The sequence below is a fragment of the Harpia harpyja genome, chromosome 1, assembly GCF_026419915.1.
Source record: "Harpia harpyja isolate bHarHar1 chromosome 1, bHarHar1 primary haplotype, whole genome shotgun sequence".
NCBI classification, from domain to species: domain Eukaryota; kingdom Metazoa; phylum Chordata; class Aves; order Accipitriformes; family Accipitridae; genus Harpia; species Harpia harpyja.
In genome coordinates, this window is record NC_068940.1 from 3,842,501 (window position 1) to 3,860,291 (window position 17,791).

At 46.7% G+C, this 17,791-nt stretch overlaps 1 protein-coding gene across 2 annotated transcripts in view; it reads right to left on the reverse strand.

Moving 5' to 3' along the window:
* Positions 1-11,160, reverse strand: part of SALL3 (spalt like transcription factor 3) — a 25,530-nt gene extending 14,370 nt beyond the window's left edge. For both annotated transcript variants that reach the window (XM_052802966.1, XM_052802878.1), the window contains exon 1: positions 10,901-11,160. In XM_052802966.1, coding sequence (XP_052658926.1) covers positions 10,901-10,979 — 79 coding nt within the window. In that variant the 5' untranslated portion in view covers positions 10,980-11,160. The remainder of the gene's footprint in view (positions 1-10,900) is intronic.
* Between the last annotated feature and the right edge of the window lie 6,631 nt (positions 11,161-17,791).

The window sequence follows — 17,791 nt, forward strand, 5'->3', positions numbered from 1 at the left end:
ATTTCAAGATAATAACCAGCCTAGTGTACTAATTCATAAACTCAAAGAGGGAGCAGTTTGCATTTGAAATGTAACTTGTGGAACAGTACAAGTGGCATACAGCAGTATAGGTATTTCTCAGATGATCAGTGCTCAGCTCTGTTCTCAATGAAATAAATGGCTAGTTTTGTGCTATCTCAGGGTGACCAGGCTTGCGCTCGCACTGACTGGGGACCTACAGCTCTGTTTTGTATTCCTCCTTCCCTCAACTCCCAAGCCTTAAAAATAGTGAGAATACTTTTCAAATGACCAATCCAAGTACAGTCATCTCATTATCTGTCTTGAAATATCCCAGGACTGCTTTTGCAAAATATTTTAGAGAATAATGCTAGAGAGTCATTAGGGTTTTTCTCCCCCCAGTCAACTTCAAAGTAGACATACAAAGAACCTCACCACAGTACTTTCCATTTAGGATAAACTATTTTGGCACTTCTGAAGAAATCAGACAAGTTAAATCTCTCTCAAAGCTTCACTTTCTTGGACTGGTAAGCAAGCAGGTGACACAGATGGCACCGAAGTAAACGCTGCTTTGCCATAGATGACGGTACATCCCCTGCACAGCACACTGAGGTTCCTAAGATGCTTCGCAGAATGACAGACTGTGGGGTCAATCCAACATCTCCTACTCCAGTGAGTACCCTTTACTCACGTTCGAAACACCACTGAAATTAATGGGATTGAAAGAGTACGAACTAGTCATGCAAACAGCAGTCTTTGTGGTCTTGCCCCAAACAAGCACTCCGGGGGGGGGAAAGCAAGACTGAAAATAACAACTGATAAATATTTTTATATATATATATATATATATATGTCTGTTGGAGAAATGGACGTTGCCCCAGCACTTCACAAATGAGGGTTTTAACATCCCTTTCAGTAGTACTTATTAATATGAAAGCACTAAGGTACTGTATTTATTGTTGCTTTTGCGGTGTAAGTCCTCACCGACTTCAACAGGGAATACAGCTTAAAAGCATATGCCCCCACATGAAAGGGCATTTTTGTTGTTTGTTAAAACTCAGTCACTTTATGAACGACAGAATGCAATACCGGAATTTTATCATTACTCCTGATGATTAAAAATTTCAGATGTTAAAATATTAAGCTAAAAATTAATTTTTGTTTTCAGTTACAGCATGTACCTATTACAGGAAAACATAGCATTTTTCCATGTTTCCTTACGTTTTATAGCTTGCTTTCATTTTCTGATACACTACAAGGTGATTAAGTCCATTAAGTACTGAAGAATTTAATCTTTTTGATTTTTCCTGAAGAGAAACAATCCAATCATTTTTATCATTACAGTGAGGATGTGGTGCAGTAAAAATTTTCAAGGACTTTGGGGGAATTAATCGAGCACTTGCTTAATCTTATAGACATGGGTTGAATTTTGCAGTTCTTAGTTACACAAAAGGTGTTGAATGGGAGTTTTGTCAAGCAGTCAGGATCTCAGCCACTAATAACCTCTCAGTTATTTTCTTTTTCTCATTAGCAGTCTAACAGCTAACAGACTAATCTGAAGCTGCTACGGGATGCAAGATGAATTACAGCCCATAAAGCTTACCCTCTGAAAACAGGTGAAAAATCGCAGGCAGCATCTCTCAAACGGTACCCGGGGTGAGCTCCTAAGCAGGTACCGACCAGCGGAGAGAGCGGAGCGCTCTCCCTTTGCATCACTGGGGTTTGGCCCTAAAATTAGAAACTCCAACGAAGGTCTTTTGAGAAAGTCACTTTGGGATGGGGATACCTGAAGCCGCTGAGGTGCCCTGCTGACTCAGCGAAGGGGGGGTACGAGGGGTTGACGGCGAGAGGTTGGCAAAACCCTTGCTGAGCGCACCCACCGAACGCCGGAGCAACGCGTGGCGGCGGGGAGGATGGCGTTGGCCTGCTTTCTCGCCGTCCGAGAGGAAGGGAGAGGGCTGAAAGGGGGCCCTGGCTCCTCCAGTCACCGTCAGAAAATGCGTGGAGTTGAGAAAAAATCGCCACAGCTTCTGACGGCACGCACGCACGCAGGATTTGTAAACCTGGCTTCACCGGTTCTGAATTTTTATCGCAGGCATACGTCTTTCCGCGCCGTGTGAGAGGAAAGCCTCTTGCGTGATGCGCAAGGGAAAATATAACGAATGGACGCTTCAAAAATGCTGCCACCTACTTTTGTGGAGCAGACGGAAATTAAACGTCACATTCTAGTCAGGGTAATTCTGAAAACGTATGCTTTTTAATAAATGCCCCCTTTCTTAGGGCTAACTGCTCCCAGTCTGGAAAAAGCCCCAGTCGACCCCACTGTGTTTCGTCTTTGCTCCAGAATCTTTTCATTTTGTCTCAACTTAAATCACTTCTGGTTCCGTACATGTAAATGACCTGAAAAGCACCTTTTCAATTATATTAAATAAGGACTATTAAAACCAAATGTTCACTGACAATTCAGTATTTTGTTACCCTGTGTCATAGAATCCTCAAATTATGTATGCTTCATGAGACACTTGGATAAAATCAGGGAAGACAATCAACATTTGCTAGGCTTTCATCTATTTCAAATTGCTGATACCTTCCTGAAGCATTCAAACAAAAGTGTCTTGTAAAGGAACCCAACAAAGGTGTGAGTAAAGTATTTTCTGAAGCTTCTTTTTAGACCATAGGCAATAGTACAAATGAAAGCACAGAAAAGTGTTTTATGAATTAGTATTATTTCTACATTCAGAGCTGCATAATCGAGACAGTATTTTCTATACGTAGGAATTTCTTTCAGGAAGAAAAAAACCCACTGATCTTTCACTGAGCAGCAGTGTACGAACTGTGAAGAAGTTTCAGAAAAAACTGAGTTCGTTAACATCAGCTAAAGATAAAATGTCTGCTAACTATGAAGACAGATGTATAAAATGCTCTCACATGCAAATCCAATAATCATTTCAAAGTGCAGCTCACAGCATTTTTGTATATTTAAACAAGCAGTATTATAAATAAAACTCTGAGCATAGCACACCGATACAGGACAATTATTTACTACTCCTATCATCAGGATACACAGACTTCTTTTTCCCCAAGCACTATTTTGATAGAGTAAGAAAATATGTGAAAAAAAAACCCCATAAATTTGTTTTCAAAATTATATTCATTTGGAAACAGTAGCCTTGTAACAACGTATTGATCCTTGAGAAGAACAGTATTACTTTTTCCTTAGCTTTGTCGTCTCTTACAATTGACGGAGCTTTTAAAAAAAGTTTTCTTAAATTGTTAGAACACGTTTATTTTCTTGCAAATTAATTCTTTTTAACTCTTTATGATAGCTTTGAATCCCATAAAGAAAGATGAATTATCACATACTGAGCCCAAGCTGTGAAACAGGAGGAGACAAATAGAGACCCCTACTGTGTTTAACAATGTAGAAGAAATTCCAGACTCAATAGAAAAATTTTCTGTCCTTTTTCTCAGACCACAAAAGCTGTTAGTATGCATTTGAACAGTGGAGGGCACTCTTGCTATGCAAAACCCGGTACTGACCTGGCACACTCGGTTTGATCTATTCAGTAGCCTAAATCTCAGAATTTGTTAAGTAACAGCCACCTGTGGCACAGGCACTAACTGTATTCTGTTTAAAACATTTGCAGCTTCTAATCTGCGCAGTGAAGCACTTCGTTATCTCAAACACTGGCACCTTTCTACATGCATGCAGATGTGGAACAGATGCAAGCTTCACAAATTGTTTGGAATATTTGCGCAAGATATCGTATTAAATAAGGCCTGCATTATGTTTTGCAAAATCATATAAACAGTTATTCGGTTGGCTGTTATGGCATGTATACATTAATTTTGGGTCGTGTAGAATCTGTGTACAAATATGCCGATGTTTGTAGGAACTAAGTTTATTTGGAACGCATCAAGTTTTATTAGGAATCCTAAAAAAAAATATCGAGGTCTCACACAGCTGATACAAAAAAGACATTGAAAAAACAAAACAAAACAAATGAACTAGGAGAAAGAAGCAGAACTCTAGATTCTCCATAGCTTTCCTATTTTGAAAAGTATATAATTAACTACATCTTAAACTATTAACTACATCTTAAACTACGTAACTCAACACCCTGCAGAAGGAAGCCGGCCACTCTCTGAACAACCACAGAAACGCTGACAAATTTGTGTTTGGAGGCTCACAATAACAGAAGCCAATGTGAGGACACAATCCTGCATCTCCTTAAGCATCTCGAAACTGAACTTACAAGCACTGGACTCAATGGCACGACTCCTTTGAGTAAAATTACTCACATGCAGGAGTGCTTGAAAGAGCAAACCCCGAGTGATTCGATGCCAGTTGGGCAGCTCGGTCATTTTGCTCATTTACCATGCCGTATACTGCAGTATCGCACGGGGTAGCGAAGCACGTCAAGATCTAAACGAACCCGTTAGCTTTCATCATTTCCAGCTTTGGGGACATCGCTACATCAACAAAATCATAAAATAAAATTATCAAATGGCACTGGCAGAAGCGGTCTCCTGCAACGCTGAAGAGCGAGTCGGTTTTGATTAACGGCAACAAAAATACCGCGGCACCTGCAGGGTTAATTAAGCAGCTCAAGACGCTGGGCTTCACAAAAGGAAACCTTTTTCCTCCTTTAAGAACTGTAAACACTTGTGCTGAACTAGATGGGCATTTGATAAGCTGTACGGCGCGTAGCAAACTCCGAGGGATCTCTAGTTAACACTCAAATTCAGTGTTAACACTTCACAGAACAGTGGTAAGCCGTGCTGCCAAGGTCAACTGCACAGATGTACTAATTGTATTATGAGCTTGACATCTAGTGGCCACCCCTGGCAGGGCAAAGCAGGCAAAGGTTAAATCAGCAAGCCTTGTCAAAGCACTTCTAACTACCCACCCTCAGGGAGAGGCCCGGGGAAGCTTGCTGGCACTCCGCGATCTCCCACCTTCTCCCCGGCCGAGCTCCGGCCAGCAGCACCCACCCGGGGCAGCACCCACCCACCCACCCGGGGCAGCACCCACCTCCCCACCCTGGCCGACGGCTCCTGCAAGAGGTCAACAGCCTTCCCCGATAAGTCGGTGCGCCTAAGTTTGGAAATGTTTCGGGGTTTCTTTTTTCAACCGGTGCTAGGGTCCGGATTTAGTGGGGGGAATGGTAGTAGAGTTTCGGAAGGGCTCGCTTTGCCTACCCCAACTACAGCACGGAAATAGTGGAGACCCCGCTCTTCAGTCCACTATCTTTTTCACTTTTCAACTTAGAGAAACACGGGTTTAAAATGTGTTTCATTATGGTTTTCTATCACCCTTTTAAACAATTCGTTTTCTGGCTTTCCCAATTTTGAAGGGGTTTTCCTTGGTAAGAAGAAATGTACTCTATGTCCAACAGTACCATAACTGAACCAGCTCCTAAAAGTGTATTTTGGCCTAAATCCCCCCCCCCCATTTTTTTTTTTAATTAATGGAAAACCTTCACTACATTTAGTGGGGAAATTTTAAGAGGGTAAAGGAAACAGGATTTTGGCCCTTTACATTGAAATGTACAATTCAATCAAAATTTACTGCTGAAACTAGATTTACTCATGCTTCCTCTGGAAAAAAATATAGCAAATTACCCTCATTTTATAAATGCAGTATTACGAAAGAAATTATTTTTACATGCTTTATTCTGGAAAATGTGTCAGTACTTAACTATTTTAATGTCATGCCAGACCTGGTTTATTATCAGCAAAAGTGATTGACTCATGTCCTGACTGATGGATAGTCAACAGATATGCTTCTCCTGGCTTGGTGGTCAACAAATCAAATGAAGGAAAGATATCCATAAAATTTTCCCAGGACTCAAACTATTTTTGAAAATGGCACTAATACTTGTTATTAATTTGTTTATCTTCAGTCTTTTTTTAAAATGCCACCCATTATTTTGAATTGTAGCTCTTCCTCTTTCTTAGGCAAGGAGAAGTAATTTTCAACAGCTAAATGTATGCATGTTAATAGCTTAATTACACAGAATTTCAACCAACACCTTTCAAAATTTCCTCCCTCCCACTCTGAAAAAAGAGCCTTAATGTCTACCTCAGGAGATGGTAAGACTTCCTCAAGATCAGCACCACCAGATAAAATCTGACCCAGTTTTGTCTACTTTCATTGTTGTACATACATCAGCAAATTGGCGGATCGTTGTAGTTTCCTTATTATTCCAAATATTTTCCTACTGCTAACACAGTTCAAACCAGAGTATTTTAAAAATTAGACAAATACAGATGTGACACAGTTTGAATGTTAAGTCTCTACCGTAATAGCAAAACTATTTATATAAAGTTTCAATTGCCATTTCTTATCAAAGGGACGATTTGGAGCAATACTTATTGGCCTTTATTTTTCAAAACAAAAAGCCTTCTCCTGCAGTTGCCTCAGAACAAACATTTGCAAAAATCACCGAAGTTTTATGTTTACTGACAGCTGCCTGTGACTTCTCAAGTTTTGAAGGCAACAGCGCCTAACCGATGTGGAATAACCTCGATTTTGTACATAGGAATGTCCCCTCCAAAATGTGGTTTTATCCTCTGTGTATGCAGATGGAGTGAACCCACTCACACGAAGCTGGCTGCTCCACAGCGAACTGGTGTCGTTGCTGTAGCGGAGCATGTGTGTCTGTGTACATACTCCAGAAGAATACCGAGTGCAGCCACAACTGCTGGCAACTGCACAGCCCAATCCCACTTTCCCAGGATGGAAAAGATCCATTAGTTTTAGGCTGTGTTCTATGTATTGAAGAGTGGGGGGCGGAGGGGAAACAGGTCCAATATTTAAAAAAGAGATGGCAAAAGGCACATTAGAAAACTGTCATTACACAGTTCACTACAAGGTATCCCTTCCACCTCAGACTAAACAATGATAGATCTTTGCCAGAAACTTCGCATGAAAAAGTCCAAAGCATCATTTGTCATCACCCTTCCCAGAATCTCACTTGCACACTCTAAGAATCACTTTTCAGCATTACAACCCCCCCCTTTTATTATCCCTACTTTAAAAATACAAATGCTGTATCCGTGGTTTAATATAAAAATTAATCGGAGTTGAAGCATGTGCATGGTATCTGTAATTCTGATTCGTTTGTAATCTGTTGAATTAGGCAAGTGTATTAGAAATGTAATTCCAGCTATTACAATGCTTTACATTTTACTGAGAAACTGGGATGATTGTATTCTACAGGGCAGTCACTTGAGTCCTGCTGCTGCTGTTTTTAAATTATTTCCATCGTATCTTCTAATTTAGTAACCTCAAAGTGGGGGTTTTTTTTTAATAGGTATCTTTTGTTCACTCTTCTACAGTGCAATTATTCAAGTAATATATCATCACCAGCTGTTTGTTAACACTTGCTTTCAAAATTATTAAAAAATATATTTTTAGCATTTCACTTTCGACAAATAATTTCAAATGCTTTTGAGTGTAAATCTGTAGTTGATGACATTGTTAATTATCTTCAGATTTCCAACAGTTTCTCATCACCATGACACTGCCCTGTTTGAATGCAGTTGTGTTATGCTGTAGCCCAAGCTGGCTATAAAATTATTTGTTCTGACCCTAAAACTTCGGTGGTAAAGATAGCACAAAAGTTAGGGTGAGACCAGGCAACTTAAAATCAGGCCTAATGTTTATCTTCCCTTCTGCTCCCCAAACTGCCAGGCTTCTCTCTGCTACTGTGAATGTCCCTTCACTCCAAGGATTACGTTTACGGGACATTCATTTTTAAATGCTTCACTTAATAAAATCTATTTAGAGGCGATATTAAACACTATTTCATTAAATAAATAATAAGCTTCATTTGCTTAATCTTGTGTTAACAACAGCTTCCACCTTTGAAGATCAACAGCCAAATTAGTGAAAAGGCTACATGCATCAAATAATACTGCTTAAACAGTTTGCTTTCTAAAAACGACAAATATTCTTGCACTGTGCAAACTATTTTTGGCCTGTTGCAAAATATGCCCAGGAACTGTAGCAATATCTTGATTACAGCTGTGAACAGAAACGAAGAACACTGACTTGACAAGAAGTGTTTTAATTCACGAGATTTGGAGCGCTCATTATATTCTGGCCTATAAAATTGCTTTCCGTATAGCAATCGTTAGGCTTCCTAATATAACGTGTAAATTATTTACATTACACTAATGTGCACTAGATAGCCCTCTACTCCTGTATCTTGCCTCCACCTTGTTCCCATTTCTCAAATGAAAGTGCAAAACCAACAGCACTACTTTAGCTTGTTAATTGTTAACTATGAAGGGTTTTACTCTATTAATTAAAATATGTTTTAATAAAAGGAAACATAGCACATTTTGATAACAGCCTTCTAAGGCTGAAAAGTATTTACATTGTTGCATTTTAGGGCTGCTGTGAAAGCCGATTTTGTGCTATTCAGGGACCACAATAATAACGCTTTAAAATTCCTCACTGGGATGCAATGTAGTCCTTTTGATGGAAAGACTGTCTTTCTCATTCGGCAGAAATAAATCCATTCATTTGATCATGTAGTCATTGAGGGCAATACAAAACAAACCAAGTGTGAGAAATTCTATGTGATGAAGTAAACAAAACAAAACCCCCCAAAAAAGGGGGAAAAAAAAAAAACATTTCCATGACAAAAAGATTCTTTGTCCTTAATCTACCCACCATATGCAAGCGTTTCTTTTTAGCATATCTCTTGTTCTAATCTCGGGTGACATGGCTACATAGATAAGATTCACAAAACAAAACAAAAACCTAGTTTAACAATTTTTTTCAATTTATTAACTCGCCAGGAGTGTCATAATGAAGTAGTGGGGTTTTATTTTTCTGTATCGAAATGGATTCGGAGCACGCAAAAGTTTATAACGCTAGTGATAAATTCTTAGACCTAGAACCCACCCCAACAGAGACTGGGCTCAACAAATCTTGTTTACCTAATAAAATACTAATTCCCGTCTGCCTGCCTGCATTAATTTCTTTACACAACCACCGTTTCCTAAGGAAAAAAACCGAATTTTGAAAATGCACTGCTTTGCTCCTCCGCTGTGACAGAAGGAAGCGTTTCTCTGTGTGTCTGCTATTGTCGACAGCCAAGGGGGTTTTCCTGGAGCAGTGGCATTAGCCCCCTTAGCAGCCCTGGACGGTGTGGGACTCACTCCCTGGCTCCCCAAATACCCTGGGAAGGAGCAGGAGGCTTAACGATTTGCCAGTCTGACAGATGTTTTAACCTGATGAAGTGGAATCACGCTGCCTTAAGCTTCAGGGCTGTAAAGTTCAGCTACAATAGTCAAAATCCTCTCGGGCTTCAACTTTGCTGCCTCTCTCTCCCCACAGATGCAACTTAAAAGTCATTATAGTTTTGAGGCAGGAGAATGACTTTTTTTCTTCTTTTCCAAGGGAGGGAGAGGGGGATAAGCACCCGAGCAAGGGGCCTACACAGAAAGCAGAAAACATCGGGGCTCCCACTTGGTTACGCGAGAAACTAAGCAAGCAGTGGGCTCTATGCAAAGAGAAAAGAAAAAACTTTCAATGGAAGCTCTCAACTTAGCCCAGGAAAAGTGAGCATGGGCTGTGGCATGCCTTCGCACGCTGCAATGCCAAGGACTACTAAGGAAATTAAACCAAACCAAAACAAAAAGAAGGAAGACAAAAACCCCGCAGGCCCTCTTCTCCACAAACATTACAGCGAAGTGGAAATAAGGAGCCATCACGGCCCAAATCTTTCCACCTTTGGACACATTGTTCGCTAGCAGCCTGGGGCAGCCCAGATGCATAAAAGCAAGTGTGCCTGTGCCTGCGTGTGGGGAGGGAGCGAAGAATGGCGGATGGGCGAGAAAATAACCCTTCCCCACTGCCTGCAGCCGGCGCGACAGGGGCTGGTGGCGGTGGTGGCACTCCGTGTCACCTACCACTGATAATAATTACAGTCGCAGCAAAGCCAGGAGGCCAAGGGGGGAAGGCAGGGCAAGGGGGGGGGGGGAGGCCAAAAAAGCTGCTGCTCAACCTTCTCGAAAATAATGAAACCAACTCCGCTGCCCCCACGCACCCGAGCGGCCCTGCCCGCTCCCACCGGGGTCCCCAAGCCACCGTCCCCCCCCGCTCCCCCCCCACCCCCCCCGACGGCTGCCGGGGCAAACGGGGACGGACAGACGGACCGACGGGGGGGGGGCGGCCGGGGCAGCCCCCAAACCCAAGCGGGCTGCGCAGAAACGCGCCTCTCCGTTGGGGGGGGGGGTGTCGGGGGGGGAAGCCCCCTGGCAGCGGCCGCGATGGGGGCTGCCCCGGGTTGCCCGGTAGCCCCCGGCCTGCGGGGAAACCCCCCCCCCCCCCCCCGCCCCCTGGAGCCGGCAGCCCCACGCAGGGACACCCCGGTCCCCCCCCCTCCGCAACTTTCCTGCCGGCGGGTGCGAGGGGAACACGGAATATGGCTCCCTGCCCGCTCCGAGTCTCTGCCGGGGGGAGGGGGGGGGGGGAGGAAAAAAAGGGGTACCCCAAAAAAATAGAGGGAGAGGAGGAGGAGGAGGAGGAGGAGGAGGCAGGCGCGGCGCCGGGGTGCCCGCTCATGCGGCTGCCCGAGCCCCGGGTGAACGCGGAGGGAGGGCCGAGCCCCGCCGGCGAGCCCGGCCGCGATAAAAGCGCTCGGGAGGCCGGGAGGGAGCTGCTGGGAGGGCTGGTTAGTCAGGGGGTGGGCTGCAGAAACTTGGCTAAACTGCTAACTTCTCAGTTCCGCTGCCTCTTCCCCCAGCTGCTCTATTTCCCATTCTCCCGCTGCAGAGTAATTGCGCTCCCATGTTCACCATCACCATAAATCCACCTATCTCCATCCGAAACGCGCTCACAAAAGGAGAGAGAGAAGGAGAAAGAGGCGCCGGGAGCCCTTACCGTGCTCAGAAACTACCTCCGCTTGCAGCTCTTCGTCCGATTTGAGATGCTGGGGTTTCGCTTGCTTTCGACGAGACATGCTGCTAACTGAGCCGTCTTGACTCTGCTTTTTGCAGAGGCATCAGCGACGTGGAGGTGGAAAGGGGGGGAGGAATCGGGAACGAGGGAATGGGGGGGCTGGAAAGAACTGTTCGCAAATAAAAGTCGAGTTGCAAAACAAACCAAACAAACAACAACAGAAAAGGCAACAACCCCAACAACACGGGAGGAAAAAAAAAAAAAAGGGGGGGGGGGGGGGGAAAGCAAAGCTAAGCAGCCAACCAAACTGGGAGTGAGTGGGGTGAGCGGGTGAGTGGGTGAGCGAGTGGGGGATTAGCCGGGCGGGGTGTGCGCGGTGCGGCGGGGGTGTGCGCGGCCGGGGCTGGGGCGGCTGCGCGGAGCGCGCATGGGGCTCTGTAATTATGATTGTGAATAATGCATGGCGATTAATGGTGCTGGGGGCGAGCGCGGATTGGCGCGGCTCCAGCGGACTCAGGCTGCATATGTAAATGAAGGACGGGGCTCCGCAATTAGCCGCTTCGCTCCGCCAAATGATGCGTCTCTCCCCGGCACCGGCAGCGCCGCCTGCGAGAGGCACCGACCGCGGCGGCGGCGGCGGCGGCAGCAACGGCGGCGGCAGCGAAACACACACGCACCACGCAGGAGGGCTCTGTTTTGCACACACTTTACACAACATATGTGCAAGGTTCACTTGTTGGGGGAGGGTCACGATCTTCGCTTTGCTGTCGCTCTTTCTCTCCCCCCCCCCCCCCCCCCCCCCCCACTCCCCGGCTCTCAGTTTTCTTTTGCTCGGCTTGCTTCTGCTCTCTTTTCTGGCTTTTTTTTTTTTTTTTCCCCCTCCTCCTTTCTTTCTTCACATCACTCTGCGTCCTCTTCTCTCTTGGTCTCTCTTTCCCCAGAAGTTGATCTGCAAGGCATCTGATTTCTGTGTGCCCGTGAGGAATTTCTTCCCAGGAGGAAAAGAAACTTTTGTGGATGCTTTTTTCTTTTTCCCTTTCTTTTTCGGGGTGCGTGTGCGTTGCGCCGCTCTTCTTTCCCCTTGATCTTCACATGCTTGTCTTTAGCTCTTCCTCCATCCTGTCTCCTTTTCCCTCGCTCTTTCTGTGGCTCCCCTTCCCGGCGGACTTTTGTTCTCTCCTCTCTGGGAAGCGCACGCACGCACACGCAGAAGACCTTGGGCAGTTTTGCCTTTCACCTCTCCTTCCTTCTTCTTTGTCTTGCAGCTTCTTTTCTCCAAGCAGAGACTCCCCCGTTGGTGGTGGTGGTCACTTCCTGTTGTCCATTGGTAGGAAGTTTTTTTTTTTCTTTCTCCCTCTCTCTCTCAGGTTGTAATGACTTTTTGTGACACTCCTCACCCTTCCCCACCCCCCCCCCCCCACCCACCCCCCCGGCTCAGTCGTGTGTCCTGTTAGCTAATGACAGCGGTCTCGCGTGTGCGCCGATGAGCAAGTCCTCGGGCTGCAGCAAATAGTATCGATCCTCTCCCAGATTTGGGGGGTGTGGGGGTGGTGGTGGGGGGGGTGGGGTGGCTGTTGTTGTTGTCGCAGGGGTGATCCCCCCTCCCCTGCCTTGCCTGGCTCGCAGCGGCTCGGCAGCCGCTCCCCGCTCGGCGGCTCCCCCGGTCGATGCCCTCCGCTCGGTGCCGAGGAGCGGTGGGCTCCCGGCGGCCGCTCTTGATTTCGGGCAGATAAAACTTTCAAGTTTGGGAGAGGTGCGGGTCACCCGGCAGCTCCTCCTACTCTCCTCCTCCTCCTCCTCCTCTCCGCCTCCCGTGCCTCGCTGCCGGGGCTGCCGCCGGGGCTGCCCCCCCCCCAGCCCCGCAGCCCGATCCGCTCCCCGCCGCCTCCGAGCCTCCCTCTCCGCACGCACTTTCCCAACAGCGGCTTTTTCTCCCAGCCCCCCCCCCCTTTTTTTTGTAAAAGTGAGGAGGGGGGGGGGAAGAGGCAGAGACTTCCCACCCCCCCCCCCTCACCCCCCGCTTTCCCCCTCTATCGCATTACAAGTTGCCGGGGAGCCGGACCGAGCCTCCCCCGCCCCGTCCCCCCCTTCCCCGGGGGAGGCGGGGGGTTCCGCCGCCGCGCAGCAGCTCCAGCGCCCGGGCCGCCTCCACAAGTTGCCGTTTTCCTCCGTCGATCGTCCCTGCCCGCCCCCCCCCCCCCCCCCGCCTCGGCGAGCCGGGCTCCCATGGCGGGCAGCCACCGCTAGGATGTACCCCACCCGTCACCCATCGCCTCCGCACCGCGCAGGGCTCTCCGCGGGGCGCGCAGCTCCGCGCCTGTGCCTGGGGGGGGGTGGGTGTTACGGCTGGGGGGGGTCCTCCGGTGGTCCCCTGCGACCTCCGCTGCTCTTTTGGGTTTGGTGGTTTGATTTGGGTTGGGGGTTTTTTTTACCTTTTTTTTTTTTTTTTTTTTTTAATTGCAGACCGGTCCCTGCGCGGTGCTCGCCCCCCCTCCCTCCCCGTGCGGAGCGGCCCCCGGCGGCGGTGCTCTCGGTGGGGCGCGGAGGCGCAGCCCTCCTCGGCGGGGGCGGGAGGGCGGGCGGGCAGCTCCGCGTAGAGGGGGGGGGGGCCGGGGCTGAGTGAAAGGGATTTCCTCCTAATACCCCCCCCCAACCCCTGTAATCCAGCCCTGGTCCTTAAAACACACTAACCCCGGCTTCTTCGGGCGACTCCTCTGGGTAAACTTTCCCTGCTGCTAGCTCGCTGTATGTCGCGCGTTGCGCTACCGCGTCTCTGGGCTTTCGGTTTTATTCCCCGCTTTTCCGTTGGTAGGCAAACCAAATAAAGTTAGAGGCGAGAGTTTAGGCCGGTGCGGAGAGTTTGCTGACATGCATGCCATCAGCCATTTCGGTGGTGCAGGTATTCGTTAGAAACGGGCACGACCCTGAAGGGAAACAGCACTGAAACGCCAAATCAGTGCCTTTTAGACATTAGGGGAGCACACTTTTCCCTCCTTCGTTTAGCGAGGTGCGTACGCGAGACCCCTCGCAATGCTTGCCCGCTTTATAATTAAAAAAAAAAAACTTGTTTACCGCCTATAATTTCTAATGCATCTTCTCTGCGTGCACCCATCCTTGCTGAAAAGTTTGGTCGCACTGCGAGTGTCTCATTTCCAATATCTGGAGACGATCGTGATAGCTGAAATCTGATGTAATTTTCGAATATGAAGTGGGAGGGGACGAGCCCATAAATCGAGCATGGGTTGTTTGTTTTTTTTTTTTTTTCCGTCAGAAGTAGGGGATTTACCGCACCCGAGTAGCACGTTACGCGTGTGCGTATGTGGATGCGCTGCATTCTGTTGTAGGCAGGGTGCAGGTGAAAGCGAGCGTCTGCTGGCGTTCAGGGGAACCCGCGCCGCGAGTGGGGAGCTGGAGTTAGGGCTTCTCCTTCAAAACCCGACAGAGGTACCTTTCTCCGACTTGCTTTAGGTGAAGGGGCTCAGCTACCCCCCGTGACCGAAATATTTGCCTCGAATGAGAGAGGACGCACTTTAACCTCGCCCAGGCGTTTATTTTTTTTTCTCCCCCAATTGCAGTAGTACCAGAAATGTGTCAATTTTCACCCGGTCATCTTTTGAAAGGGTTTGTTGCTGTTGCTCAGGCAACATTTTTTTTTTTTCCCCCTAAACTTTGGCGTTTTCTGTCGCTCAGTGCCTGGTAGTTCCCCCAGCAGCAGACGATTTCTTGATGAGCGTTTTAAAAGTGCCTTTCTTATAGCGCGATGTGGGGGAGGGAAAAAAAAAAAAAAAAGCAGGTCATTGACAGCACTGTAAACCCCCAAACTTTGTCCATTGTAAAAGGTAAAATGATTGAATATTAATATGATTTTGCGGAACGTGAGAGAATCTTTAAGTGGAAAAATTAAATAATCCCGTCTTTAATGTTTAATGAACAATGGAGAACACAACAGGCAAGAAAGGCATAATTACCAGATTTGTATCTCTTGACATTAACATATTCTAGGGTTACAAGTGCTACATTTGACGGGTTTCTTTTCCCTTACGCCGCTCGCCTTCCCACTTTTTCTCATGGAGAAAAAAGCCGGCCGCGATGCTCGGGGGGTCGCTGAGCAAGTTACCGGGCGGCGCGGCCGCTGCCCCCCCCCCCCCCGCCCCATCCATCTCCCCCCCGGAGCCCCGGCTGCGGGGGGGGGAACGCCGGGACCGGTGTAAATCGCCCGGGGGAAAACTTTCTACCCGAGCTGCGTGGAAAACCCTGAGAGTGCAGAGGGCTCGGGAGGCGAATGGAAAGTTATGAAGTGATACGCGTCTCCTCCGCCCCCCACCCTTCCCCCCCCCGGCTCCCCATTACACCGCAAAGTTTTCCACGGACCTTTTAATTAATCTTCCTGACTGGAGGGCGAAAAAAAAAAATTAAAAAAAAATAAAAAATCATGATGCATTCGCTGAAGTTGGGCTGTGAAAAACACAGCCACTGCGGCGGGGGTGGGGGGGGGGAGGGGGGGGCGAGAATGGCTTAGCCGCGTAAATCTCAGCGCACCCCAGAGAGGTAGTTGCGCGCAGAGGAGCGGAGCCGGCTGTCACGCGCTGTCCCGGCGCGACCCGCGCCCGCTCGCGTCCCCCGCGCCGTGACGGCCGGGTCCACTGAAATATGGGAAGCAAAAGTTATTGTTCTCTCCGTAATTAAATCTAATTGGTTAATTGTCTTCTTCTTTCGCGGTGTTGCTTTCGTCGTCAGAAGGGACACGTTGTTATTCTGCCCGCTTAATAATATTATTTACCGGCTAGTGCTTTATTTTTTCCATTGATGGGACACCTAGTTACGCGTGTGCTTTAATTTTTATCCTTATTCGGGGTTAATAAAAACCTTCAGAGAGCTTATCTACAAGATGGACTCTACAAAGAGCGTCTAAGTAGTTCTGTCTACACGTACGCTTTACTCAAGGTTGTTGTTCTTAAACCCATCAAAGTTACCAACACGCGGATAAGATGGATCTGACGTTTTGTGCAATCCATCTCCACTGTCTTTTATACTTATTATTTTGCTCAGCAACTTTATTCGAAGGGGCGTGCAATTATTTGGGCTTTATTTTCTATCATCTCCTACTCTTCCTGGCGAGCTGAAGTAGCATCTTCCCACTCCCTTTCTGCACCACAACTTTTGTTTGAGGACCCTGGGGTTAAACCCAGCACAATTTTGTCTGTTTAAAGCCGCAACAACTGACCGCTAATTCGTTCTCACATGAGCAAAGATATTACCATACTAATATTATTATTGGTAAGAAGAGGTAATTGATAACACCACCTGCCACTCTGCAGCAATCACGATGATAAATGTTTCCATCAGAGGGAAATCTGTGCTTGGTCTACCACAGCCTAACCCAAACAGCATGTCAAATGTCAATTATAAAGATGTTTCTTTTCTATTACAATTTTTTTTGTGGAAAGCAACTAGCCCCACCACGAGATTTACAGAACCAGTCCACAGCACAACCGTGCCTAAACGTTTTGCCCCTAAACATTTGAGTGGTTTTTCCTTTTATTTTATGTCATGCCACCCTTGGATCTAACTAAACATCGATTCATATACACAAAAGCTTATGCTCACACTTAGCAAACTCCAATTACCATCCACTTCTGTTCTTTAACCTACCAGATGATATGTTAATGTAACCAACAATTTTAAATACTTTGTGGAATATTTGTAATGCACATAGCTGTGGGGGTATTATCAAGGCACCGTACATTTAAGCTCAGACATACATGTCATGCACACATATGGATGCATAGGTGCTGTATATATTAAACCACTGTATTAGTATTGCAACGCATGTCTGTCAGCACGTACTCGAGGAAGCACACGTAGGAGCACAGTGTGCGTGTCAAACCAGTGCTTTTAGCCCCTTTGCAAAAATCAGTGTGCTTCCGAAAATGACAAGTGAGACAAATATTAAAATGTGTATATATATATATGCGCATACCACACACACACACACACGCACACAAACACACACACAGAAACGATGTAAACATTGTTCGCTAACTCTAGCTATATAAATAGTGCCGTCAAGTATAAAAAACTTTCATCCCCTTGGCTACAGATATGCTCAGAAGATTATTATTAGTTTGTATTAATAGATGCAGGCCTCAAAAGACGAAATCAGCTATTGATAATTGCAAGAAGTATACAGCAGCTCTGTATCGATCGGCTTGTCCCTTATTCCCCTGGTATAGGAGAGATAAGAAGACACACTCTTTAGTGCAATATAATTTCTTTTGACCTATCTGCTTGCTACAGACTTATGATGAATAGCCGGAGTGGTTAAAGTCCTTTATCACGAAAGTTACCCCTTGATATAATATTGATTCTTTATAACTAGCTCCAAACACAAAAATCAAACTGTCCACTTGACCATCATCATCATCAATATCATCACAAAGGCTCTGGAATAAAGATCAGCACAGGACTGAAAACGCTTTCTATAATCTGCCCACCTAATCTTTATTTGCTGATGATGAAAAGAAAGGGGGGAGTGAGTGAGTGTGTGTGTGTATGTGTGTGCACGCCGCGGGGGCGGGGGCGAGCGGAACAGGGAATGTCATCTGAACAAATTAAAAAAAAAAAAAAATTAGGTTAAGAAAAAGACCGTTCAGCCTCCTTCAAAAGAAACCAAATGATGATCACCGAAGTTAATGATCACGCTTCGAAGCCCCGCTCTCCCGAAGGAGGGGAATCAAGTGCGGAGAAGGCCCGACGTGATATTATACCCGGGTGTCGTGTCCCCCCCCCGCCCACGACCGAAGCGGTCTGCGGTGAATACAGAGAGTTATGTAAGAAGCAATCACGGCAGGAGTGATATCAAGCAGCATTTTC